Below are 27,533 nucleotides of genomic sequence, written 5' to 3'. Positions count from 1 at the left end.
GAAATAGAGAATTATGCAAAGATGTAAGTATAAGCAGTGTGATTTACAATAGCAAAGAATTAGAAAAGTTATCCCACTGACCCGGTTAAATTATAATGTACCCATAAAACAGAAGACCATGGCAAGCTTTAAAAATAAGTAGATCTCTACTGACATGCAAAGATGTTAACATTAAAATGAAAACATAAACCGGGTTACAGAACAGTATGATCCCACATTCATTTACTTATTTGCCCCAGAGACAGAGTGAGAGGGAGGACACTAGAACAAGAATGAGAATCTAGAAGGATATCCCACCATGTCAACACTAGTTATTTCATGTATGGTGGAATTAGGAGGATAAAGCTCCTAAAGACAAAGATACACATATGGAAATCAATCACAACTATTAGACATAACGAAAGGAGCACAGCTCTCTCCTCTCATGTTACCCACAGAGTGTTTCAGAAAAGAGAAAACAGAAGGTGCCGATGTCAGCCTCCTCTTGCCCCACCAAATGATTTCAAATGAACAGGACTGTGGCAGATAGATGCTAAAGTAAGGAGAAAGAATCTGATGACTAAGGTTGTGAGCCATGAATACAAAGGCAACATTTCTTTTTCTTTCCTTTTCTTTTCTTTCTTTCTTTCTTTTTCTTTTCTTTTCTTTTCTTTTCTTTTCTCTTTCTTTCTTTCTTTCTTTCTTTCTTTCTTTCTTTCTTTCTTTCTTTTTCTCTTTCGTCCTCTCTTCCGTTCTCTCTCTCTCTCTCTTTCTAAAGATTTTATTTTTAAGTAAACTTTACGCCCAATGTGGAGCTCAAACTTACAGCCCTGAGACCAAGAGTCGCATGTTCCACTGACTGAGCCAGCCAGGCACCCCAAGGCAACATTTCTTAAACCAGTCAGTCAGGAGGAGAGGGACCAATCCTCTCAGAGAAAATGAATCATGAAATGAACTGTTAAGTTTGAGTGATGCTGCAGTATGCAATCAGAGCACCTTAAGTGTTGAAAGAGACATCAGCAATCCTCCAAGTAAGTGGCTTTTAAATCCTTTTGGGCCACTGATATTCTGTTCTCTACTCTGTCCATAATCATTTTTTCAAAATAAAAATCTTACGTAGAATCCCAATATACAAATGAGGATAAAGGAAAACTAAAAAAATGTACAAAGAGAGGAGCGCCTGACACCAGAGCCTGTTTCTCGATCTCGAGCACACACCCTTGGAACGTCAGGCTTAAAAGCAAACACACACACAAAACACACATTTCCACCTGCCCCCACTTCTAACCACACTAAAACTCCCTGCTATAATCTGTCTCATTAGAAGTATCAAGCTCCTCTAGAGAAGCAGGTAGCAAACTTTTTGTGGGTCATATAGTCTCTGTCACAACTACTCAACTCTGCCGCTGCAGCAGGAAAGCAGCCAGACCGTGTCAATGGATGGGCATGTGTTTAATACTACTACTTTATTTATTAAACCAGGTAAGGGGCCATCCTGGGCTGTAGTTATTGACTCATGCTCTGGAAAATATCTGGTGGGTAGAAAATAGGCCAAAGGGCACTTGACCCTAGAGTTGGCTACAGGCAAGCACCACATCCTCTCAATTCTCCCTCAGAAATCTAGTCTCCTATCTCAATCCTCCTTATCCTTTCATGTTCCCTCTCGCCGGAGTACTCTTACGAAGTGCATCTTCTGCCATTACGTCCGTCTTCTCCAACACACTTCCCATCTCGCCCCATCTCTGACTGAAACGCAGCTGGTGGGAATGGGAAGTGGTACGGCAACTCTGGAAAAGAGTTTGGCGGATTCTTGCAAAACCAAACGTAACGGTTACCTTATGACTCTTGTACTCTTGGGCACTTATCCCAGAGGAATGAAAACCTATGTTCACACAAAACCCGTACAAAAATGTTCACAGCTTTATCTGTAACAGCCAAAGACTGGAAACAGTCTAGATGTCCCTCAATGGGTGAATGACTAAACGCACTGGGGTATATCCACAGAATGGACTGAAACTCAACAATCCGGAGGCATTACTGTTACTCAAAACTACCTGCATTGATCTCGTGGGAATTAAGCTGAATGGAAAAAAGCCAGTCTCAAAAGGTTATATACACTGCATGATTCTATTTATAAAATATTCTTGAAATAACAAGATCACAGATTTGTGGTTGCCAGCAAGGGTTAGGGAAAGGGGGAGAGGAGATGGGTGTGGCTATAAAGGGGTAGCAAGGGGGGCCACTGCGGTGATGGAACAGTTCTGTGTCTCGATTGTGGTGGTGGTTACAAAATAACCACATAGCTACACAGACAAAATTGGTGAAATGTGAACTAGGCCTGTGGACCCCACCAATGTCAATGTCCTGGTCCTGATACTGGACACAGTCATGTGCCATGTTACCACTGGGGGAAACTAGAAGAAAGGCACATGGCATCACCCCGTATACGTTTTTGCAACTTTCGTAAATAAGTAATTATTTAAAAATAAATTTAAAACAGAGCAAAACAACGACAACAAAGATTTCTCCAGCTCCCTCGGTATATCTTTAGGTTGTACAAAAGGCCTTTTTCAAACCACCACAACCTACATCTGTAGCCTCACTTCCCACCACAATCCTCTATCCAGTCCCCCCTATCATGTCACCCTGAACTTGCAACCATGTTCTGGACATTCCATTCCCTCTCACACTTTGCCTGGCAACGCCCTAAAATCCAGTTCAAATACCACTTCAAACCTAACTTTCTACACGTACCTCTCCCTGACAGAGGCCATAACTGCTTTATCCCCTTGGTTCCCACAGAACTTCATTCCTACCTCCAAGCCTCTGTATACTATAATATTTATATACCTATTTCATCTAGTAGATTATAAACTCCTTAAGAATGGGGATAAAATTTGATCCATGTGCCCATCTATCTGCCCACATATATGAGGGCACTAAAATGTCTGTGGATTCAATCAAGTTGGGAATCATCTTTTGCAGAAGATGACAATGGAGGTAATGAAGTCACCTTTTGCCAGAGACTGTCCTTCCAACCACTGTGCACATGAAACTTGGCATAAGGAAACATAATTCAGATGGGAATCATTGTTTATAAAGCATTCTTTTTTAGAAACAATTTTGAAATGATCTATTAAGCAGAATTTTCCATGCTTCTGTTCACCATTAGTTTATATAATCGAGTTTATTATAATTTACATGTGACTAGTTTTTATTGAGAAATGTCTCAAAAGAGCCCAGATTTTTGGGGGACTGGGGAGGGAGGCTTAAATAGTTTATTATTTTGTCTTATATTTTTATATTTTTGCATTTCTTTATACCCATTTTAGCAAAAAAAAAAAAAAAAATCATTTAGCAAACCAGAGTCTTCTAAACACGTAGCAATCTATATTTAATACCTTAAATATCAATTCATTCTCAAAAAGGGATCTATTAAATGACCTCATTGAAAAACAGTAAGTTCTTAAAGCAAAGTAAATTAAGATAAAGGATGAGATGAAATCTAAAAGTAAACTGAAACATGTTGATGCCATTGATAAAAGCAATTCTATTTTCACAGTAATTCTTGTGTTAATTAAAAAAAAAAAACTCCTATAAACACACACACACACACATGCACCTCTCTACTAAAGAAAATGTCTGAGTCTTCTAAGCGGAAAGATCATGGGCTAAGAATAACCTATTAATAACCTTATGGTGTCAAAGATTACTCTAAACAAGTTTAGTAACCATGAGTCACTATTAAATGGCCATGCTAGGAAAGGCTACTCCCTCTGCCCCTCTTAAATATGCCAACATAGAGCAAACTTATTCCTCTCATGAAATGAGTGAATATAGCTATTCAACACCGTGAACACATGCATTCACAGCGATGAAGGGACCCAAGTATAAGCTGAACGAGGCAGTCATACCTTCTTTATATAGCATGCTGTGGGCAAAGAGTATGTAAATAGTCATTACATACACAGATTTATGTGGCTGTTAGCAATGAAAGAAAAAATTCCACTCCATCCCACTCCACCCCCATGCCCTAGTTACCTAAAAATAAGGATGGTAAGATAAACCATTTTTTTCCTAAAGGTATAAGGAGAGTAGTTTTTAAATTCTTTTAAAAAGGTGTGACACGGGTCCTAAGGGATTAATCTATTTGTATTATACACAATTCATAATATGGCAACTGTGTACATATTATAAAATACCAACATGTTACAAATAGGGAATAAGCACTCAAATGTTGTATTTATCTTTTGTCCACAAGATCACAAGAAATGAATGAGAAAATGCACATGGATGTAATGAGTAAATCAGAAACAGGCATAATTTCACAATGGGTTTGGCAGAACTGGGAGTGAATTCCATCTCTGACTCCAATACAATGGGTTGTATTAGAAACAATAGCTTTCTTCATGTGGATCATGAGAATAACAACAGGAAACTGCTCTACCTCGAAATAAGATGGATGCCTATTCTTACGAAGGCACGTTGCAAAATACAGTGCTGTATGCACATAAGGATGTGTCAACCATGAAAGCCTGTATTCCTTTTACAAGAACTAAGTGGGCTCTTAGCCCACACCAAATACATACCCTTTCCCATTCCTTAGGAGACAGAAATCTGCTATCTCATAAGGAAGACAATTTCCACCTATTATTTTTCCTCACGGCAAGATGAAATTGGACTCCCTGTTTTACTTCCACTTACAGGTCTTAGTTCTATCTCCTGCGACCATCTAGAACCTTCCCTTTCCTCATACGAGATATTCCCTTAAAAACATTTTACTAAGAGCCTAGGGCCCACATTTTATTCTTTCTCTACTTCACATCTCCAGTTCATTCGATTATTCCTCATGGCAGAGTTCTCAATTTCTGTGTCAGCTGGTCACTCCTCTCTCAACACATTCTAGTTTCTCTACATTTTCAAGTAAGGATTTGTCTACTCAGAGCAGATGATCACTTTGAATTTAAACAGTGTATTTCTATTATTGCCACCTAGGCTTTCAACAGTCTTTCTGGGTATTCTATGACATGATCTATGCTCAGGGCAAACATATGTGGTTTGTAAGCCAACTCTATCTCAGTTGGTCCATGGATAGTCTTTTCTTACTCTTTACTGACTTATAACTGACATGCAACAAACCACAAAGATTTAAAGTGTACAATTTGGTAAGTTTGGACTTACGTATACACCCATGAAACCATCAAGACAGTAAACATATCCATCACCACTAAGATTCCTCTGTAGTCCCATACTTTGCCAACCTCACTCTAACCCTCCACATCCCTGCCAATCCCAAAGCAACCACTGATCTGCTTTCTGTCATTATGGCTATCCATAGAGTATTGTATAAATAGAAGCATACATTATGTACTCTTTATAGTCTGGTTTCTTTCACTCGACCTCATTATTTTGAGATTTGTTCATGTTGTTGTATACAGCAACAGTTCCTTCTTTTTTGTTGCTGAGTAGTATTCCATTGTATGGAAGCACCACAACTGGCTTATTTACACACCTAGGCTGTTTCCTGTTTTAGACTATTACAGATAACGTCGCTATGAACAGTTAGACACAAGTCTTTGTGTGGACGTAGATTTCTTGTTCTCTTGCGCAAATACCTACGAACGGGATGGCTAGATGTAAGTTTAGCTTTTTAAGAAACCGTCAAACTGCTTTCAGAAGTGGTTTATCATCTTACATTCTCACCACTTCCAGATGTTCTACATAATAATCTACATTTGCTACAGCCCAAGTTTTCAATTTTTGCCATTTTAATAGGTGTGTAGTGGCATCTTCTCATGGTTTTACTTTGCAATTCCCTAATGATAAACATCTTTTCAAGTGCTTATCTGAAATCTGTATATTTTCTTTGATGAAGTGTATATTCAGATTTCTTGCCTGGTTTTTACTGGATTGTTTGTTTCCATATTGTTAAGTTTTCAGAGTTCTTTACATATTCCGGATGCAATCTTTCATCAGATATATGCTTTGCAAAGATCTTCCACCATTCTGTGGCTTTTCAGTCTTTTAACAGTGTCCTTTGAAGAGCAAAAAGTTTTCATGTTGATAAATTTCAATTTATTTTTTCTTTTAATAGAGTATGCTTTTGGTGTCACATCTAAGAATGCTGTGCCTAGCTCAAGGTCACAAAGATTTTGTTTTCGTTTAGAAGCTTTATGGTTTTAGGTTTTACATTTAGTTGTGTGATCCATCTTGAGTTAATTTTTGTATATGGCATAGGTTATGGGTTCAACATTTTTTTGCATATGTGGCTATCAAATTGTTTCAGTACCAACTGTTGAAACAACAACCCTTTCTCCATTGAACTGCATTTGCTCCTTTGTCAAAAACTTTCCATATGTGTAGATTTATTTCTAGATCCTGTTCTGCTTCCTTGTCCTATTTGTCTATGTTGATGCTACACTATTTTGATTATTGTATCTTTAGAATTATTGGTATTAGATGGTGTGAACCTTCCAACTTTGTTTTTGTTCCAACTTGTTTTGATTATTCGAAGTCCTTTACTTTCCACACAAATTTAGAACCAGGCTGCCAATTTCTATAAAAAGCCTGTTAGGATTGCAATGAATCTATAAATCAATTTGGGAAGAACTGACATTTTAACAATACTGAGGCTTCCATGAACAAGGTATATATCTCTCACTTATTTAGGTCTTTCAACTCTTAGCAATATACTGTAGTTTTCAAATGCACAGATCTTTCATTTGATTTGTAAGATTATCCCTAGTGTTTCATATTTTTGATACTACTCCAAATGATTTTTTTCATTTTGATTTTGTAACCTGTAACTTTGCTGAACTTATGTATTAGTTCTACTAGCATTTTTGTAAATTCCTTCAGCTTTTCTAGGTTGTGTCATCCATACATAAAGACAGTTTTACTTCTTCCTTTCCATGCTTTTTATTTTTTTCTTACCTGACTTATAGGCTAAAAACTCCAAGCACAAAGTTAAACAGAAGTGGTACTTTTATTTAACAGAAACTAAACAGACATCCTGTTTTCTTTTTTTACTCCTTTCTTATTTTTGATCTTAGACATACATGATTCAGCCTTTCGCCATTATATGTAGTGCTAGCTGGAGGGTTTTCGTGGATGCCCTTTGTAGACTGTGGAATTTCTATTCCTAATTCGCTGAGAGTTTTATCAGGATCAGAGGCTGGTTTTTTTGTTTTTCCCTCTTCCTCTTTTTCTTTCTTTTCATGTACTGACATGAGTTTGTCAATACAATGAATTACACTGATTGTTTTTTGAATGTTAAACCAGCCATGGGTTCTGGAAATAATACATCGCCTGGTCATGATGCATTGTCCTACTATTAGATTCAATTTGCTAAAATTTAGTTTATAATTTATGCATCTATGCTCATAAGGGATATTAGTCTATAGTTTTCTTGTAATGTCTTTGCCTTTGGTATCAGGATAATCCTGGCCTCACAGAATGAGTTAAGAACTATTTCTTCTTAACTTTTCTAAAAAAGTTTGTGCAGAAATTGTGTCATTTCCTCTTTAAATGTTTGGTAGAGATCGTTAGTGAAACCATCTGTGCCTAGATTTTTCTTTGTGAGAAAACTGTTAACTAAATTTTGAATTATTTTAATGGATATACGGCTACTAAAGTTACACACTTTTTTCTTGAGTGAGTTTCAGGATGCTGTGTCTTTCAAAAAATTTGCCCATTTCATCTAGTTGTCAAATTTATTGGTATAACGATGCTCAACTCACAATATCCTTTTATTACCCTTTTAATATCTGTAGAATCTGTAGTGATGTCAACTCTTTTGTTCCACATACTGGTCATTTGTCTTTTCTCCTGATCAGTCCTAGCTAGAGTTTACAAATTTTATTCACCTCAAAGAACCAGTTTTGGTTCTGATTGTTTTGTTTGGTTTTGGTTTTCCTGATTTTTATTTGACAGATTTCTGCTTTGATCTTTATTTCTTGATGTTTAATTTGCTTTTTTTTTTCTAGTGTCTTAAGGTAAACACTAAGACTTTTCTTCTCTTCTAGTATTTGCACTTAGTGCTATAAAATTTCCCCAAGTAATGCTTTAGCAACATCACACTGATTCAGATGTTGTGTTATTTTTATTTCACTCAAATAATTTTCTAATTTCTCTGATCCATGCATTATTCAGAAGTATGATGTTTAGTTTCCAAATATTTAGGAATTTTTCCCAGGCTCTGTTATCGATGTCTAATTTAATTCTATTGTAGTCACAGAACATATGTTATGTAAATTTATCTTTTTAAAGTATTGGACCTTCTTTTAAGGCCCAAAATATAGTCTACATTTACTAACAATGTGTCATATGTCAAAAGGGTGTAGGAGTGTTCTGCTGTTGTTGGATACAGTGTTCTATAAATATCAATTAGGTCAAATTGGTTGACAGTATCATTCTGGCCTACTAGAAGATCCTTGCTGATTTTCTGTTTTGTTCTATCAATTATTGAGATTGGGGCACTAAAATCTCCAATTATAATTGTGGATTTGACAGTTTCATCTTGCAGTTTTATCAGTTTTTGCTTTGTTTTATTTTGCTTTAAGGCTCTGTTACCAGGTGCATAAATATTTAGGATTGTTATGTCCCTTGGATTAGTTGAACTCTATTTTATCATGAAATGATTTTATCCCTGGTGATATTCATTGTTCTAAAATCTACTTGTGTCTGATATTAATAGAGGCACTCCAGCTTTCTTTTCACAAGTATTAGCATGGTATATCTTTTTTCATCTTTGTAATCTAAATGTGTCATTATCTTTAAAGTTCATTTCACATAGGCACATAAAGTTAGGGCTTTTTCATTCAATCTGATGATCTCTGCCTTTTAACTAGGTTATTCAGCCCATTTATATTTAATGTGATTATTGATATGGTACATCTGAGTCTATCAACTTACTGTTTGTTTTCCATTTGTCCCATCTGTTCTTTAATCTTTTCCTCTTTTTCTGCCTTTTTTTGGCTTAATCAAATATTTTATTTTCTCCTTTGGAATCTAGTCTGTTGTATTGTTGTTGTTGTTTTTAAGATTCTAGTACAAAGCTATACTTTGATCTGTACTGCATTTTATCAGTTAGGATCACGCCCTTCCTTCAAGCCTTACCCTACCGACCCTAACAGCTAACCCTCTGGTGCCTGATTCAGTTACCTATAGAGTTTACTATCCTTCTACAATATTTGTAATTCACAGACTCTGCTAATAATCCCTTTAATTCTCTTCATATAAATCAGTAACAATAAATGTCACAGTTTAGAGTTGAGGACAGTATCTTACAACAGATCACTAGAACCCTGCCTAGAAGCTTAGAGTGATCCACTAATCATGTACTAGGTATAATTATTCATCCAATCATTAAAAATGTCCTCTGAGTATCCTGAACTAATTAATGAACATAAACCTATGTGGAAGATACTAGGCCCAACAGGGTAGATCTCCCAAGAAGGGTCATTTATCTCACTACTTCTGTGTGTGGTAGCTTTAAAGGGAATGTGATCCTTGGCCACCATCATAAAATCTATAAGATACCTGGCTATTATACCCTCTTATCGGTCACAAACTCAAAATACAAATTGTTACATACTCTCAGTAATACCTGTTTTATCCTATTAAGTAGGAATTAAGAGTTCAGAAGAGTCATAAGGTGACAGTATTTCAAGTGAACTCTGCTTTGTATTCCATTTTCAATAAATCCAAATAGTTATTGAGCTGTCTTTGGAAGGTTTATATTCTAACAGGAGGAAGAAAAAGTAAACAAACATCATTAGTATATTAAAAATGTTAAGTGCTACAAAGGAAAATAGAATAAGATCAAGGGGAACAGGAAAGCCAGGGAGGAGAGCTGCATTTTAAACAGGCGGTTGGGTGAAAAGTGACATTTGAGCAAAGATTTGAAGGTGATAAGGGAGTAAGCCAAGCAGAGAGCTGGGGGAAGAACATTCTAGGCAAAAGCAACAGCCAAATGCAAAGGCCTAAAGGCAAAAGCATGACTGAAGTATATCAGGAAAGGAAGTCGATGTGGGGGGAGCACTTGGAGAAAGGCCCATTGAAGCCCTGGGTCTGACTGTCCAGGGCAAGGGTCATTGTTTATTTTTTTGCTGAAGGGCAGATAGTAAATATTTTAAGCTTCGCAGGCCACATAAGGTCTCTGCTGCATATTCTTATTTGCTTTTTAAACCAACCCTTTAAAAATGTAAAGACCATTTTTTTTTTAATGTTTATTTTTGAGAAAGAGAGAGAGACAGGATATGAATGGAGGAGGGGCAGAGAGAGAGGGAGACCACAGAATCTGAAGCAAGCTCCAGGTTCCCAGCTGTCGGCACAGAGCCCAATGCAGGGCTCGAACTCATGAACAGTGAGATCACGACCCGAGCTGAAGCTGGACACCCAACCGACTGAGCCACCCAGGCGTCCCAGTAAAAATCATTCTTAGCTCACGAGCCTTACAAAAACAGGCCTAAGCAAAGATTTGGTCTGTAGAACTTAGTTCAGGTCCTTGTAAGGACTCTGACTTTTACTCTAAGGGAAATATTGTTTGACTCATGTTTTTTTTTTAATTTCGTTTTTATTTTTTAGAGAGAGAGAGAGAGAGAGAGTGCGCGCGCAACCAGGGGAAAGGGAGCAGAGAGAGAAAGAATCTTAAGCAGCCTCCATGCTCAGTGCAGAGCCCGATGCAAGGTTCAATCCCACAACCCTGGGATCATGACCTGAGCCAAAATCAACAGGTGGACACTTGACCAACTGAGCCACCCAGGTGTCCCATTTGAGTCATGTTTTGAAGGAACGAATATGGCCGTAGGGAGGCAAGAGACACCAGTTCAAAGGACACTATGGTATTTCAGAGCAGAAGACAAGGGGAGACCACACCAGAGTGTGTAGCAAAATGGGAGACACGGTTAGAGTCTGGCTTTTAAATCCCCCCAACCAAAGTGAATGGATTTGCTCATGAATTGGATTTGGGAAGTGTGAAAGGAGTCATGGATAACACAAGACTTTTGGCCTGAACAACAAGGACAGAAGGACCAAATTTCATTAACCATGCTTGGAAAGACTGTGAATGGATGTGTGAAGTGGGTGTTTTGCTTCCAAAGTAGAATTTATATTTCTTCAATCCGGCTACAACTTTGTGGCTCATTTATTTATTCTTCTAAAGCTTCAGAATAATTAATTACTTGTCAACTTACAAAAAGATCCTGCTCTGATTTGAATGAAATCACTTTAAGCTTAAACATTAATTTGAAAAGAAACGACATCTTAACTATATTCCATCTGATAGAGTGGACCAGGTATTCTTTGGTGCCTCTGAACAAGGTTTTATAGTTTTCTTCAAACAGGTTCTGCATCCTTCCTGATGAAAGTATTCTCAAACATCTTATTTGTTGTTGTTGTTATTGTAAATGAAATACTTGCTTAAAAAAACTACAATTTCTAGATAGTTTTGATTGGTATTTAGGGAGGCTATGGATTTAGCTGCCTTGTAAATAAACTCATTTTTACGTTGATTTGCTTGTGTTTTGTACAGATATATGAGAATGTCAATAATGTAATTCTCCCTGTTTATTTGCAATAGCTGTATTTTTTATTTCTAAACCATTTCTTCCTTCCTTCCTTCCTTCCTTTCTTTTTCTAAACCATTTCTTTATGCACTGGCTGGATTTCCAGAACAAGGCTAAATAAGTCATAGCAAGCACTCTGGTTTTATGGGACTACCTTCAAGCTTTCAGTCTTAAGTATGAGGTCAAAGTTGTTTTTCACGGTTTTTAATTTAGTGGTTAGATTTTCACCTTTCCATGTATTTTCAGGTCTCTGTTCCCTTTTTTGCCATTTGCATCAGTTGCTACTACCTTTTGAATGTTGATAACAAGGTGAATTGGGAAATTGCAGGGTTCTCCTCCCTCTTCTTAATCTATTTCAGAAAAAGTAATTTCTACAAGTTGCCTTTCAGAGTTGTCCCTTTCCACTGAAATGAAATTTATTTTTCATAAATTCAACTATTTTCCTTTGCTTTGTTTACCCTAATAGCAGGAGGTCTATTCTTGCTAAGGTTTAAAGAAATAGCTCTCAACCTTGGTGTTATGGATATCTGGGGCCAGGTAACTCCTTGTTGTGGGAGGCTGTCCCACGTTTAGCAGCATCTCTGGCCTTTCCTAACTAGATGCCAGTAGCAGCCTGTGCTCCAACACAGATTAAAACCAACAATGTCTTTAGACATTGCCAAATGTCCCACAGAAGGCAAACTGCCCCTGGTTGACAACCACTGGTTTAGTCAAGTAGATGATATGGATTCTAACGGAGACTAAGCATGCTTTCTATAACTTACAGGACTCACCTCCAGTGCCACCTCCTCATATAGCCCATCTAAGTTAGGACACTCCCCCTACCTGCTGCCACCCCCCACACACCCACACACCTTCAGTCGACTACCACAGATGTCAAAGCATGGACTCCTGTGGACCCTTGAGACCCTTTCAAGAGGCCCAGGAGGTCAGAACTGTTTTCAATCAATACAAACACATTTGCCTTTTTCTGCCGAATTGCCATTTGCACTGACAGTGCTGACCCTCTAGCCTGAGTCAAGGCGGGGACAACAAACTGTACCGGCCATCATTGCCATCTTCATCACCGTGTACTCAGTTTAAAAAAAAAAAAAAAAAAATGCCATTTTGCTTAAGAATGTCATGGGAAAGCAGAAAAAAATATTCATTTTATTATATTTTGATATTTGAGTACACATCTTTTTAACATTTGGTGTGATAAATACAGGGGGTATACGTAAAACACCTTCTGCCCCTTATTAAAGTAAATGGGTTGTCTTAAGGAAAAGTAATTGTATGACAGAGCTACAAGCTGAATAAGCCACTTTTTTAATGGAACATCATTTTAACGTGAAAGAAAAACTGACGAATCATTCAGGCTTAGATATTTGGCAGACATTTTCTCAAAAATGAATGAAGTGAGAGCTTGTCACTTTAAGGAAAACACCCTATAGTATCTGCTGCCCAATTTGAATTCTGAAATCTGAATACAACTTGCATAAGTCTGACCACTTCCCAGTACTTCCAGACTTTTCTGATGGGATTAGTGGTAATACTTAAAAATGTGAATTTTTGAAATTGTATAATGTGTCAATATTTGGAAGATGTGTATACATCAGTGATCCAACACTTTCTAAATGATCAATGCATGTTACAACATCATGCATGGATAAAAGATCTTTTCAGGGTGCCTGAGTGGCTCAGTGAAACATCTGACTTTGGCTTAGGTCATGATCCCACGGTTCCTGAGTTCGAGTCCCACAGTGGGTGAGCCCTGCTTCCGGTGAGCTCAAACCCAGCTTAGGGTGAGCCCTGCTTCTGTCTCCCACTCCCCCCTCTCTCTTTCTCTCCTGGAATTCTCCCTCTCTCTCTCTCTGCCCCTTGCTCACTTGCGCCCTCTCTCAAAAAAAAAAAATCTTTTCAAAATGCAGAGTATGAAAAGTTTATTTATATACTCTCAGATTCTATTACAATCAAGGAGCTATCAATTGGGCTTTTTTCCTTTTTTATTAAAGATTTTTGTTTATTTATTTTGAGAGAGACAGAGACAGCACGTGTGGGGGAGGGGAAGAGACAGAGGGAGAGAGAGAATCCCAAGCAGGCTCTGTGCTGCCAGTTCAGAGCCTGAGGTGGGGCTTGAACTCATGAAACCGTGAGATCATGATCTGAGATGAAACCAAGAATCGTAAGCTTAACCAACTAGGCCACCCAGGTGCCCCAAGGAACTATCAATTGTTGAATTTTGGTGTGGCTATCAAAAATATTCAGAATTATCTGAAAGGCTATTAAAACACACCTCCTTTTTCCACCCATACATCTGTATAAGGCCAGACTTTATAACTTCAACCAAGGAACATATGACATCAGAGTGAATGCAAACACAAATATGAAAATCTAGCTATCATCTGTTATACCCAAATTTTTTAAAAAGTTTTATCATATCATAAACATTTATCTATTATCTTACAACGGGAATGCAAGAAACTCTAGAATTTCCATGAAAGATCTAAAGTTGAATTATAAAAAAATTTTACTAATTTTAGATTGCTTCTTTGGTTTTAAATATTTATTTGGGGGTGGGGGCAAGGGTTGAGAGAGACAGAGGATCTGAAGCAGGCTCTGCACTGACAGCACAGAGCCCGATGCAGGGCTCAAACTCATGAACCATGAGATCATGACTTGAGCCCAAGTCAGATGCTTAACTGACTGAGCCACCCAGGCACTCCTAGATTGCTTCCAATGACAGAAAGATAGATTAATTCAATAGCCTGTAACAAATCTTAATCCCATGGGTGTGAACTTCGTTTTTTTATAGGAACACAGGTAAACCACATCTTAAAAAGATGGTAGTAGTTAAGCAGTCTACTATTCAACCCAAGAGAGGAAACAACCTCCTAAAGTAAACAATAGGGTGGAAGTGGTCATTCCAGTCAAATACTCATTCAAGAGACAGCAGGTATCCAGCCCATGGTAGACAGGTACTGTGGAGGGCACAGGTGGGCCAGAAATAACACTGGAATCAAAGAGCTCATGTTCTAATAAGAGAGAAAAAATCCAACACAAATAAAATCATGTTCAAAGATGGAGGCAGTGCTGGCATTTCCAAAGGAGGTGACCAAAAGGTAGAGATTTGTTTTAGGGGGCAAGCATGAGGAAGCAAAGGGAGTATTCTGGGAAGCCATCTAGGAAAAAGAGAGGTATGGGGTGGTTCTGAAAGATGAATGGGGGCTGGGGTGAAAATCCAAGGGGGTGGACAAGACAAAGGCATTAAAAATGGTATAGCTGATCATTTGCTTTAGTTGCTCTAGTGGACAGAGGCAAGCTGAGATTGCTAGAGCTCACAGAATAGTGGGGAGAAGGGTTGAAAACTGCCTAGAAAAGCAGAGACCAGGTCATGAAGGGTCTTGTGTGCTATGTGAGGAGTCTGCACTGAAGGTTTAAAGCAGGGGAGATATTTTAGAAAGAGCATTAAGGAGGCTACTGCTAAGATCCATAAGAGAGGTCATGAGGATCTTCATCAAGTGGGAATGGCAGTCAGGATCAATTCCTAATCCCTTAGGAAGTAGGATTCATAGTATTTCACGAAGATGACATTTTAAAGAAGGAGGAGAAGGGGTGCCTGGGTGACTCAGTTGGTTTATCTGACTTCGGCTCAGGTCATGATCTCATGGTCTGTGAGTTCAAGTACCACATCGGACTCTGTGCTGACAGCTCAGAGCCTGGATCCTGCTTCAGATTCTGTGTCTCCCTCTCTCTCTGCCCATCCCCGGCTCGTGCTCTGTCTCTCTCTCTCTCAAAAATAAACAAACATAAAAAAAAAAAAAAAAAAAAAAAGGAAGGAGACAGATCAGGATGAAAGCCAGGTTTTGGACTATGGTGACTGGACAGAGGGAGACACTTGTCATTGATACAAGGAACACAGAAAGGAAACTGGGAGAGATGCCACTCCAAGAAGACCACAGGTGGAAACACTGATCAGATAAACCACTTCAACAATGAACCCCCCTCCCCACCAAATTAAATAAATTTGAGAACCTGAAATGAAAAACTGAGAGAAAAGTGAGAAAGCGATCTGTTGGATGGCAGTATGGAAGAAAGTATGTGGTGTCTAGGCAGCAGCAAATGCCATTTGAGGACTCTATTTTAAAACCCCAAATAAACCCAAATTGGGATTTACTGATCTTTTAAAATCACTTCATAATCTGTCTTACATTTGCTCCTAATCAAAAGATTGAAAATATAACATAAAACCAAATGCATACCTTTTCTGCTTTTTTGTCAGAAATGTCTTGCTTTTCCAGAACAGCCATGCTCTCCTTCAGGTTCTTCACAATGTCTGCTGGGGATTTGTGAGACTTCCCAAATGGGAACGGCATGGCGGCAGCGACAGATGCCTCGCTGCGCTCTGCCTGCTTCACCTGGGGGCACAGCACAAGGCACAAGTGAGAAGAAGTGGGGTCAACAGAAGACATACTTTCTAAACCCTAATCTGGGAAGAAACCCACTGTCTGAGAGAGTCATTTTATGACAAGACTTGCAAAGTGAGTAGGAACGAGGAAACCTACAAATATACACAGGAAATGATAATGCAGAGAGATCTTAGAATTACAGAATGTTTCGTACCTCTCGAAACACCTTTTTTATCACCTGCACCCCTAACCACCCATTTGAGGAGGAACATGCTGGTGCTGGTGAGCAGGGCAACTCGCACTGCCAGGCCCCACGCTAAGCACTTTAATTCATCATCTTATGGGATCTTTTCAAACAATTCCCCGAGGGACATTATTACTCCCATTTACAGGTGAACTTTAATGAGGTCAAGAAACTGGCTCAAGGTACCAAGCTGTAAAACCAGCTCAGGTCTATCTCAATCCAAAGTGTCCTTAATTACCACACGGTACCTCTAATTAACAGGTATCTCTTACGGTTGAGGAAACTGAGGCAAAGAGCTAGGTAAGGAGCTTAGCCAAACAGCACTAGCAACAGGCTCACTATCTAAGTCTCTCCAGATATGCCCTGGCCTGTGTTCATGCTGTTTCCTCCTAAGCACCCCGGGGGCACCCACCACCTTCTCTTCAGTCAGTCAGGGTCTCTGAGTTGGAGAATCTTGGACAGAGCCTTGGGCAAAGCTCCCAGCGGATCCTCAAGTCCCTTATGTGACAGTTTCATCATGTACTCTTTCTGCCTGGATAGGACTATCTCCTGTGAAGGAACTCACTGGATAAAACCCTTGGGGTAATGAACTTCTGGAAGTTCTTAATTTCTTATGGGCAGCAGAAAACAACATTCCAACCACATAAACCACAATATTATATCATGTAAAAGGAGGACATCCACTAGAAGTCACCATGAAAAAACAAAGTTAACAAGACAAACAATGGAAAGTAACTCGGGAACCAGTCAGAACTTACAACTTCTTTTACTAAATGGAAAGAAGCTATATTCACAGACATTAAACGACCTCATGGAGATACCAAAAGATAACTTTTTTTCCCACATGTGAACATGAAATATCTCCACTGCACAGCATCAGTAACACTTCTTTTGAGCTTTGCCTAAGACTTTATTTGAATAAAGTATTTAAAGGTTTTTTCTCCAGGGTTTGAGATACAGTGACCTGTTTACAAATAAACATATAGGGGGAAACAGCATGCAAATGAAGGTCAATGTTAAGCCTACAATTAAATCATGAGCATGTATGTTAATTCTTGACATGTTTTGATATGATCTGTCCTGACCAATCTTTACACCCAAATATCACCTATATAGCTCACTTCCTACTAGACTGTAAATCCTTCTTTGATCGCATTAAAACCACATCTCCATTAACAAAAGAGATATGTCCTCAAACACAGGTTTTCAAAAACCAAAGATGAATACATTCGTTTCTAAATATCTTTTCTATGATAAGAAGTTTGGATTTTATAGGTGAGTTATCCCAAGTGGCTGTTACATTATCTGATTACCTGGCTAGATGGTACATAAATCGTGGTCACTCTTTTCCATTATTTTCTTTTTAACCTTTTGTTTTTTGAGGGGGTAGGGAGTAATGCAGATGCTTTTCCATAAACACAGTGGACTCAGAATCACAGTAAATCCTCTGAAAATGCAATCTTTCCTATTTGTACTCTGCAAATAATAGCAACGATGCTACAAGTCAATGTTGGGTGGAGGGTGGGAAGAGTTTAATGGTATTTTGCAGGAAGTGTTATGGTGCTATGCAACAGAGATATTTTCAGCTTGGGCTCAATGGTGGAAGAAGTGACTTTCCAGGGCAAAGGGGGTTTTAAAAGGTTCTACCATAAACCAGATACTCGTCATAGCAGAAAGAGTACAGCTGGTGAAGATAACACATATAAAGTGCTTCTGTGAGGGAAAGAGGAAGCATGACACAATCATTCCTTTTTTAATTAGTATACCTATGCAGCCAAGATTTTGCAGAACATATATACTAGTAAGACTGTGCTTTGAGGAAATACAGTTAGTATTTCCTGTACTAAAAACAAGAAGTGGACACTCCTCAGCAAGATCCTTGAAGGATGTGAAACACACAGGCGTATGTCTGAGTTTTGGAACTGACAATCCCAAGAGTATGGACATAACCAGGCTGGAAGCAGCAATGGTTAAACAAGCATTAACATGGTTAAGAGACACCTTTCACCATAACAATCTACCTATCTTCCCTGTTTTCCTTCTTCCTCCTTTATCATCAGCAGTATTTCATTACAAATATCTGAGGGAGTTTTAGGGACTAATAACAAGAGCCCACTGGCGAAGGCCCTTCGATAACTCTTCACCGCGCTTATAATAAAATACAAATTCCTACCATGGCCCTCCTAGACTTTGCCCATCTCCAACACATGGCCCAGCATCCCGACCTTTATCATAGAGGTCCAGCCACACTGAGGTCCTTTCTGTTCCCAGAAGATGCCAACTACTACTAAGCCCGAGTGCCACATTTGCAAATATGGTAAGAATCTTAATTTTTAAATCTAGATGGTGGATATATGGATTTTCATTGTTACTCAGCTTTTGTGTATGTTCAAAGTATTTCTTAATACTGTTTCAAAACTGCCTAAACTATGTTTTGGACATAACTGGAGATCATGAACAAGATAGACAAAAATATATATTACAATTGAAAAATCATTTAGCTTTCAAATACAAATTTCCTCTGTCCCTCAAAAAAAAAAAATACATATATATGTGTATGTATGTTTTTGGCTCATAATATACCTCAGCAGGATTCTTTGGACTGAGTCAAAATTATTATTGCGATTGGGAGAAAACCGACCACTGTTAGGATTCTAAAGAGGGCTGTGGAAACCCATACCTACAAATCTCAAAGTGGAGATAAGTCTGCTCCTGATGGTAAACAAACAGCAGTATATGCTTGAATCCCAAAGATAAAGAAGACTTGGAGGGGAAATTTAGCTTGAAATTTTGAGGGATTGGGGGAAGGGTGGGGTGGGAAATAATGAAACATACTAGTTTCATATTAAAATTAACATTTATGGAATTGCACACTAAAGCTGCACGAAAGGAATCTATGTGAACATGTAGCACTGCATACCCCTTAGCTTCCATGCACTGCTCTCCCTTAGTTGTTGTTTTCCTTTCTCTCCGAATGCCCTTTCTTTCTGCATTTAATTCAGTGCCTCATCTCTACTCCAATGTTGATGTCCTTCAGGGTTCCACCCTCAGCTGTGTTCTTACTCTGCATTCTCTGATTGATCTCACCTACCCATGGTTTCAATAACCTGAAACCCATTTCCTGCTCCAACCAAATGGACTACATTTCCAACTACTATTCTCTATAAATGTCTTCCAGGCAACTCAAACCTCACCCCAAGTCCTGTTTCTAAGTTCCCCTTCACAGTGAATGAATCCATCGTTCACCCAATCACAAAACCCAGTCATCATACCCCTCTTTCCACTTGTTAACTCTTCCATATGTGATCAATTCACAGTTTCGGTCAATTCTACTTTCTAAATCTCTATCCTACAGACACCAAATGTGGATCTTCACTATTCTCCACATAGGGCAGTGGTTGTCAATGGGGCCAATATATGACTTTTAGGGGATGTTTTGGGAAATCTCGTTCACACAATGATTGGGACCACAAATCACTCTCTCTCTCTCTCTCTCTCACACACACACACACACACACACAAAATAACAACAACAACAAAAAAAAAACAAAACCAAAAACAATTTCTGTGCTGTTGTTCACATAAGCATAGCCTTCAGCTAGATTCTATATATTCTTGGGGCTGTGGGGTTCGGCTAGGGATCAGAATAATGAAAGTCTTTCTATCTACTTCTGCATCTATGTCAGCCACCGAGAGTCAAACTTAATAGTTTTTAAGAAATGGTTACATTATTCATTAGCAAAATGCAAACACTGAAGCACTACACAAGGCAGACAGTGAAAATCACCTGCAAAGCCTATAGAGACAACAGGTATTAACAGTCTGTCGTACATTCTCCTTTTTATTACTTGCTCCATGTCTGTGGTCGTTCGTACTGGGAGTCTATTCTCTTCTTCAAACAGAGACCAGGTGATACTAGAAACGGTCACTTAATTTCTTACAAAGAACAAAAACTGCACATCACTGTTCTGTTATGTGAATGCTCTGAAAAGTACAATGTTCCACCCCCAAGAAAGTGCTGGAGAACATACAGAACACCTACTGGGAAAATAAAAGTCTAACATAATTAGAGTTAGCATTGCTGGGCACTGCCCTTCTTAGGCAATCTGTTTTGGCTTGTGCGGACACCCTCCTAACTGTAGCTAACTCTATTCACCTGTGTATTGACAAATACCGAAAAGTAGTCAAATGGTCCATAAGCCACTGATTAGGACATCCATTCATTTAAATACCAACTATGCACTCACAATATGCCACAAGCTAAAGGCATCAAGGGCACCTGCTCTACAGAAGACAGCATTCTGGTGTGTATGGATGTGGGTGTATGTGTTTAGAGACAATAATGAGAAGCTGCTGAATGACAACACATTCCTAGACAGCTGAGTTAATGGGATTCTATACTAACATACTGTTAGATCTGACTCATAAACACTTGGTGGTCAAATGCAAAAACTGAAAATTGACAAATAGTCCCACATACAATAATAAGACTTGCACACACGGCTGCTAAGGTAAATCAAGCAGTCATGAGAAGTGTGGAATGTACTGCACACTTAAACCCATTTTTAGACAGCTGGCTCTGAGACCTCACCTCCTGCTTCTACAGTTAGTGTGACTTACTTCAAATTAATACTCAATATCTAAAACATGCCAGACTATCCATATAGTAGTGTGGGGCAAGTATATAAAGCACAGTGGTTAATTACACAGCTTTATTTTTTTTTAATTTTTTAACATAATTTATTGTCAAATTGGCTAACATATAGTGTGTAAGGTGTGCTCTTGGTTTTGGGGTAGATTCCCGTGGTTCACTGCTTACCTACAATGCCCAGTGCTCATCCCAACAACAAGTGCCCTCTTCAATGCCCATCACTCATTTTCCCCTCTCCCCCACCCCTACATTCACCCTCAGTTTGTTCTCTGTATTCAAGAGTCTCTTACGGTTTGCCTCCCTCCCTCTCTGTTGTAACTTTTTCCCCCCTTCCCTTCCCCCATGGTCTTCTGTTAAGTTTCTCAAGATCCACATATGAATTGAGAACATACGATATCCGTCCTTCTCTGACTTATTTCACTCAGCATAGTACCTTCCAGTTCCATCCATGTTGCTGCAAATGGCATGATTTCATTCTTTCTCACTGCCAAGTAGTATTCCCTTGTATATATAAACCACATCTGCTTTATTCATTTATCAGCTGATGGATATTTAGGCTCTTTCCATACTTTGGCTATTGTTGAAAGTGCTGCTACAAACATTGGGGTACACGTGCCCCTATGAACCAGCACTCCTGTATCCCTTGGATAAATTCCTATTAGTGTTATTGCTGGGGTCGTAGGGTAGTTGGTTCTATTTTTAATTTTTTTTTTTTTAATTTTTTTTTTAACGTTTATTTATTTTTGAGACAGAGAGAGACAGAGCATGAACGGGGGAGGGGCAGAGAGAGAGGGAGACACAGAATTGGAAACAGGCTCCAGGCTCTGAGCCATCTGCCCAGAGCCTGACGCGGGGCTCGAACTCACGGACCGCGAGATCGTGACCTGAGCCGAAGTCAGACGCTTAACCGACTGAGCCACCCAGGCGCCCCTATTTTTAATTTTTTGAAGAACCTCCACACTGTTTTCTAAAGTGGCTGCACCAGCTTGCATAATTACACAGCTTTAAAGATAACCTGGGTTCAGATCCTGACTGCCTCATGCCTTAGCTTAGACTTTTGAGACCCTTTTCCACATCTCTAAAATGAGAAAAATAGCTTACCTTACAACTTAGCACAAGAATTAAATTATATGTTTGAACATGCTTATTAGCACAGCATCTGCATATGGTAAAATTTGAATAAATAGTAATAAAGGATAGTTATGCGGGGTTTTTTGTTTCTCCTAACATCTGATTTGTGGGGTGTCTGGGTGGCTTAGTTGGTTAAGTGTCTGACTTGGGCTCGGGTCATGATCTCGCAGTTCATGAGTTTGAGCCCTGCATCAGGCTCTGTGCTGACAGCTCAGAGCCTGGAGCCTGCTTTGGATTCTGTGTCTCCCCCCCCCCCCCCCCCCCCCCCCCGCCAAAAATAAACAAACATTTTTAAAAAAATTTAAAAATAAATAAAATCTGATTTGTGATCATTTCTAGAATGAAAAATGGGTAAAAAAAAAAAAAAGGTATCTACACAGATTGGACAGCAATATAAAATGAGTGATCTTATTCGTCTTTTTAATTTTTTTTTTTTTTAACGTTTATTTATTTTTGAGACAGAGAGAGACAGAGCATGAACAGGGGAGGAGCAAAGAGAGAGGGAGACACAGAATCTGAAACAGGCTCCAGGCTCTGAGCTGTCAGCACAGAGCCCGACGCGGGGCTCGAACTCACAGACCGTGAGATCATGACCTGAGCCGAAGTCGGACGCTCAACCGACCAAGCCACCCAGGCGCCCCCTTATTCGTCTTTTTAAACCTGCATCTTCCAAGTTTTAATTCAGCTTTTGGATGAAAAGGCTACATGCCCTTCTTAGCTGTAAATAAGATGCAATAACTTACCTCCATTAAAATAAACCATGAATAGCTTTAAGAAGCATTTGGACCTTTGGTTAATTACCAAAGCCACCAAATACATACATAGATCATCATTAACTATATCAAAACCAAAATTAAGTGTCCAAGAGATACAAGACTTTGGAGTGTGTTTTGCAATTAATATACCTTGCAGGGGCCAACAGTGTTCAAAACTGGGTACTATTCAGGAGTCAAACTGATACTCTTTTATAGCCTAGATGGTAAACCAGAGGGTTGTAGTTGTAATAGTAGTATTTAAATTATTTGTATGATCTCTCATGCACGTCACAGTTTATAAAGCACTGTCGCTTCTCTGTTCAATACCTCCCCCGATGACTTCCCATTTCACTCAGAATAAAATCCAAACTCCTGACCAAGGCATATAAGGCTCATTGTGATCCACGCCTTTCTATTCTTGTCTCTTACACCCCAGACGTTAGCTACACTCCCTGGCTTCAATTCCTGGGCCAGGCCTATGTACATTCCCCACACTGTCTAAGGAGAGCTTTCAGCTCAAATCCCTGTGGCTCTCTCCCTCATTTTACCCACACTTCTACTCAAATGACACCATATGAATAGGGCCTTCCCAGACCACTGTTTCCAAAATAGCACCTCTCCCCTACTTTCATCTCCTTATCTTGCTTCATTGCTCTTCCAGTACTTATCACCATAAACTGACATATGTTTATCTGCTCCTTTCTGTTAAAATAAGTCCTATGAAAACAAGGACTTCACTGGTTTCACTCATTCATTGCTGTATACCCAGAAACTCTTGATTTCAGCTCAGGTCATGATCCCGGGGTTGTGGGATCGAGCCCCACATTGGGCTCTGCAGTGAGAATAGAGCCTGCTTAAGATTCTCTCTCTCTCTCCCCGCTCTGCCCTTTTTCCCTCACTTACGCTCTCTAAAATTAAAAAAAAAAAAAAAAATTAATACAAGATCATTTCTCATAGAGGAATCAGGTCTCCATGAAGGAGCAGGAAATACACAAGAGGAGCCTGGGACATGTTAGTTACTTCAGAAAGCATAGATGAATGAATGGGTTCATACAAAAAAAGACACAGGAGCCAATCTGAGTAGGCTTCCACAGGCCAAAGATGATACAATTGGGGCATAAAAAGGGAAAATGACTACAATGAATTGGCACACAAATTGAACCTTTGCGTATATATTTAGTAGTAATATAAGTATATATAATTAATAGAAGTAAAACATTAAAATCTATGAAAATTATGGTACTAAAAAAGAAAATTTAGTAGTCACCTTAGAGCCTGTGAGAGCAACACCACAATACCCTCAAAACTGGTAAATGAAGGGAACGGCGCATTTATCCTGTCTCTTCTATATAGCCTGTATTTGAGGGTAACCAAATAGGTGGCAAGGAAAAGTTCTTTATAGAAGATTCACATAAACGTACTAAATGTAGGAAGAAAAATTGAAAATTACCATTTTGTAATCCTTATGAAATAATGGATCTAGGCAACAAACATCAATGGCCATTAAAATCACAAGTGAAAGGGTGAGGGAGAACTTCATAATGGATACACTGGAAAACACTCATCTATTGCTAAAAATAGGACAACCAGACATCAATCTGTCTCATGACATAATGCAATAGGAAATACAAAGTTCCATCTATAAAAATCTGATTTCCTTTCCCCTACTAGAAACAAAAAATCTGAATAACCAAGTTTCTAGAGCTACCAGCCTAAAGGAACAAGTTGAACAACATCACTAGGAAGCAGTAAGTCAAGCCCAGAACAAGGGACAAGTCAAATAACTGGTTTTCTCCAACAGATCAAAGGGCATAAGGCAGGGTGAGGTGAGAAGCAGAGAATATTAAATAGTGAGACACTCACAAGACATCGTCAAATATATGGACCTTCTCTGGACCCTGATTCAAATAAACCAACTTTTAAAAATGATATATTGGCAATCAGAAAAATTATACACTGGACATAATTAAGGAATCACTGTTAATTCTGTCAGGTATCATACTGGACTATAGTAGACAGTCTAACCAACATGTCCCAGGCTCATCTTGTTTGTGTACAGTAGACAAGAGTAGATAGGAAAAAATATCCTCAGTTAGACACACATACCAAAGTTTGAGTGATTTGAGATTTCCTTTAAAATATTCCCTAAGAGTAAGGTGGGGGGGGGGGGGCAGATAGAGGAAACAAGGCTAGCGAAGTATTAATCACTGTTGAAACAGGAGATTCATTATACTACAGCCTATTTGTATATGCTTGAACATTTTCATAATTTTAAAAAGATGAGTAATAAGGAAAAGTTCCTATTCTGAAGAACTGGCCTGTCTACTGTGCTTTGCTTTTCCCCTCTTATTTGCCAAAACATCCAAAACGTATGTGTTAACTGCAGACGACCACCTTAATCCATGTTTCTGACTTAAAAACAACACATTCTCCTTTACAGAGCCTCAGAGCTCTCTTACTGCACTGTTCCCATCTACACGTGTTCATTTTGTCCCCTGCAGTTCAATAAGTAAACTTTCCTGTTGAAGGCAGCTAGGAGGAGGAAGAACATTCACAGAGAGTAAGTACATGGGCAATGACTTCAAAAGCTGACATGCAGTGTCCTTCCTTGAAATAATCCTTGGAAAACTACAGCGATACCACCATGGGCAGTCCCTCCTTGGGAGCACAGTTACTTCTCTACTTGCCCCAAACCTGGCCCCTCCCCCTACCACAGATAAATGCCAGTCGCTCCAGGAAGATCCCACAGTAGAGGTCCCCACCCTTCTCACACTCTAAGCTTTTAAAATCCGGATGATGCTGTGCTGTTGTTATTTATATATGTATCACCTCCAAAGAGTCAGGAACCCCTGTGGTGGCCAACTGAGTATTACCCATCATGTTACATGCTTTGTACAAGACTCCAGATAAATTTATTGACAGGGAACCGAAAAAACACTTCTCAAAACAAAAACAAATAAGGCCACAGAAATGACTGATACATAAATAACCAGGAGTTAACTAAAAAATTTTAATTTGAAACCCAGCCTGAAAGGGGTTAGGGGCCACCACCTAAATAGTTTGGGAGGTCAAGTGAGCAGGAAATCCTAGGAAAGTCCCTATAATTTACCTGTTGCTATGCACAAAGCTGGACCCCTACTTACTGAGCAACTCTAATTTACCATATAAACATGGCAAAATTCTGATTAAAGTGTGACGGATTAAGGTATAATTAACCAACATGGAATACTGCTGGGTTCCCAAGATGGTGATACAACTGTAGAACTATCTTGTTTTGATTCGCACAACTTTTTTTGCATGGATTGCTTCTTTAACATTAAACTAGAATGAACTTAACAGCACTGATCACTTGTGCATTATACTGTGATGTATATATATTCTCTAATCCAATGTCTACACTTTTTTTTCATGTTTATTTATTTTTGGGAGACAGAGACAGAGGGCCAGTAGGGGAGGGGCAGAGAGAGAGGGAGACACAGAATCAGAAGCAGCTCCAGGCTCTGAGCTAATCAGCACAGAGCCTGATATGGGGCTCGAACTCACGAACTGCAAGATTATGACCCGGGCTGAAGCTGGATGCTTAACCGACTGAGCCAGCCAGGCTCTCCAAAACATTTTTTTCCTTAATTCAAGTGTAGTTAACATGCAGTGTTATATCAGGTGTACAAGATAGCAATTCAACAATTTCATGTATTACTCACTGCTCATCAAGTGTACTCTTAATCCCCTTCGCCTAATTACCCCCATCCCCCCACCAACCTCCTCTCTGGTAACCACCAGTTTGTATAGTTAAGGGTCTGGTTTTTGGTTTTTCTCTCCTTTCCCCTTTGTTCAATTGTTTTGTTTCTTAAATTCCACATATGGGTAAAATCATATGGTATTTGTCTTTCTCTGACTGGCTTAAGCATTTTGCTTTAGCATTATACTCTCTAGCTCCATCCATATCGTTGCAAGTGGCAAGATTTCATTCTTTTTTATGGCTGAATAATATTCCATTGTACATATATACCAGATCTTTATCCATTCATCTATCAATGGAAACTTGTGCTGCTTCCATAATTTGGCTATTGTAAACAACACTGCAATAAACAGGGGTGCATCTATTCCTTCGAATCAGTGTTTTTGTATTCTTACTACAAACACTTTATCCATTCCCACCTTCTTGAATCCTACGGTAAATACTTTTATACATCTTTCGAGTCACAGAAAAGGCTATCCCTGAGATCCTATAATGAGTGTGTCAGTCAGGATACAAGGCAAGTGTCTTGACTCCAAATTCTCTTTGTATTTACCTGTCCTTTCATCTTTAAAAAATTTTTGTTAATGTTTATTTATTTGAGAGAGAGAGTGAGTGAGAGAGAGAGAGAGAGCGAGCATGAGCAGGGGAGTGGCAGTGAGAGAGGTAGACATAGAATCCGAAGCAGGCTCCAGGCTCTGAGCTATCAGCACTTGGGGCTTGAACTCATGAACCATGAGATCACAACCTGAGCCAGTCGGACGCTTAACTGACTGAGCCACCTAGGCACCCCTATCTGTCCTTTCATCTTACATACAGATGAAGTATTACAAAAATGTACAACATAACGGTAATAAATTAATAAGTATCTAGAAATAAATGTTCACCAAGTCACTTTTTACAAAATATTGATTTTTAAAATTCTGATCAAATAGGCAAAAGGCAATCTCTAAGATTATGGAGTTAAATAAATGTGAAAAGAATACCCCTGAATGTCCCCTAGCCCTAAAAAACACACAAAATGAAAACTGGTCCATATCTCTGTATCACTTGGTTTGGAAAAGATTTTTACTACTCGTTAC

General features: G+C 38.9%; 2 protein-coding genes across 6 annotated transcripts in view; one reads left to right on the top strand and one right to left on the bottom strand.

Moving 5' to 3' along the window:
• CAB39 (calcium binding protein 39) overlaps positions 1–27,533 on the bottom strand; it is an 87,636-nt gene that overhangs the window by 34,424 nt on the left and 25,679 nt on the right. For all 5 annotated transcript variants that reach the window (XM_042950454.1, XM_042950455.1, XM_042950456.1 and 2 more), the window contains exon 2: positions 15,788–15,943. In XM_042950454.1, coding sequence (XP_042806388.1) covers positions 15,788–15,901 — 114 coding nt within the window. In that variant the 5' untranslated portion in view covers positions 15,902–15,943. The remainder of the gene's footprint in view (positions 1–15,787; positions 15,944–27,533) is intronic.
• LOC122226091 (translation initiation factor IF-2-like) overlaps positions 15,900–27,533 on the top strand; it is a 48,523-nt gene continuing 36,889 nt past the window's right edge. Inside the window, exon 1 of the mRNA XM_042948716.1 lies at positions 15,900–15,967. Within this exon, the coding sequence (XP_042804650.1) occupies positions 15,900–15,967 (68 nt within the window). The remainder of the gene's footprint in view (positions 15,968–27,533) is intronic.

Source organism: Panthera leo, chromosome C1 (assembly GCF_018350215.1).
Source record: "Panthera leo isolate Ple1 chromosome C1, P.leo_Ple1_pat1.1, whole genome shotgun sequence".
Lineage (NCBI taxonomy): Eukaryota > Metazoa > Chordata > Mammalia > Carnivora > Felidae > Panthera > Panthera leo.
Note: the sequence above shows the minus strand (reverse complement) of the source record. Positions and strands in the feature narration are given on the sequence as shown.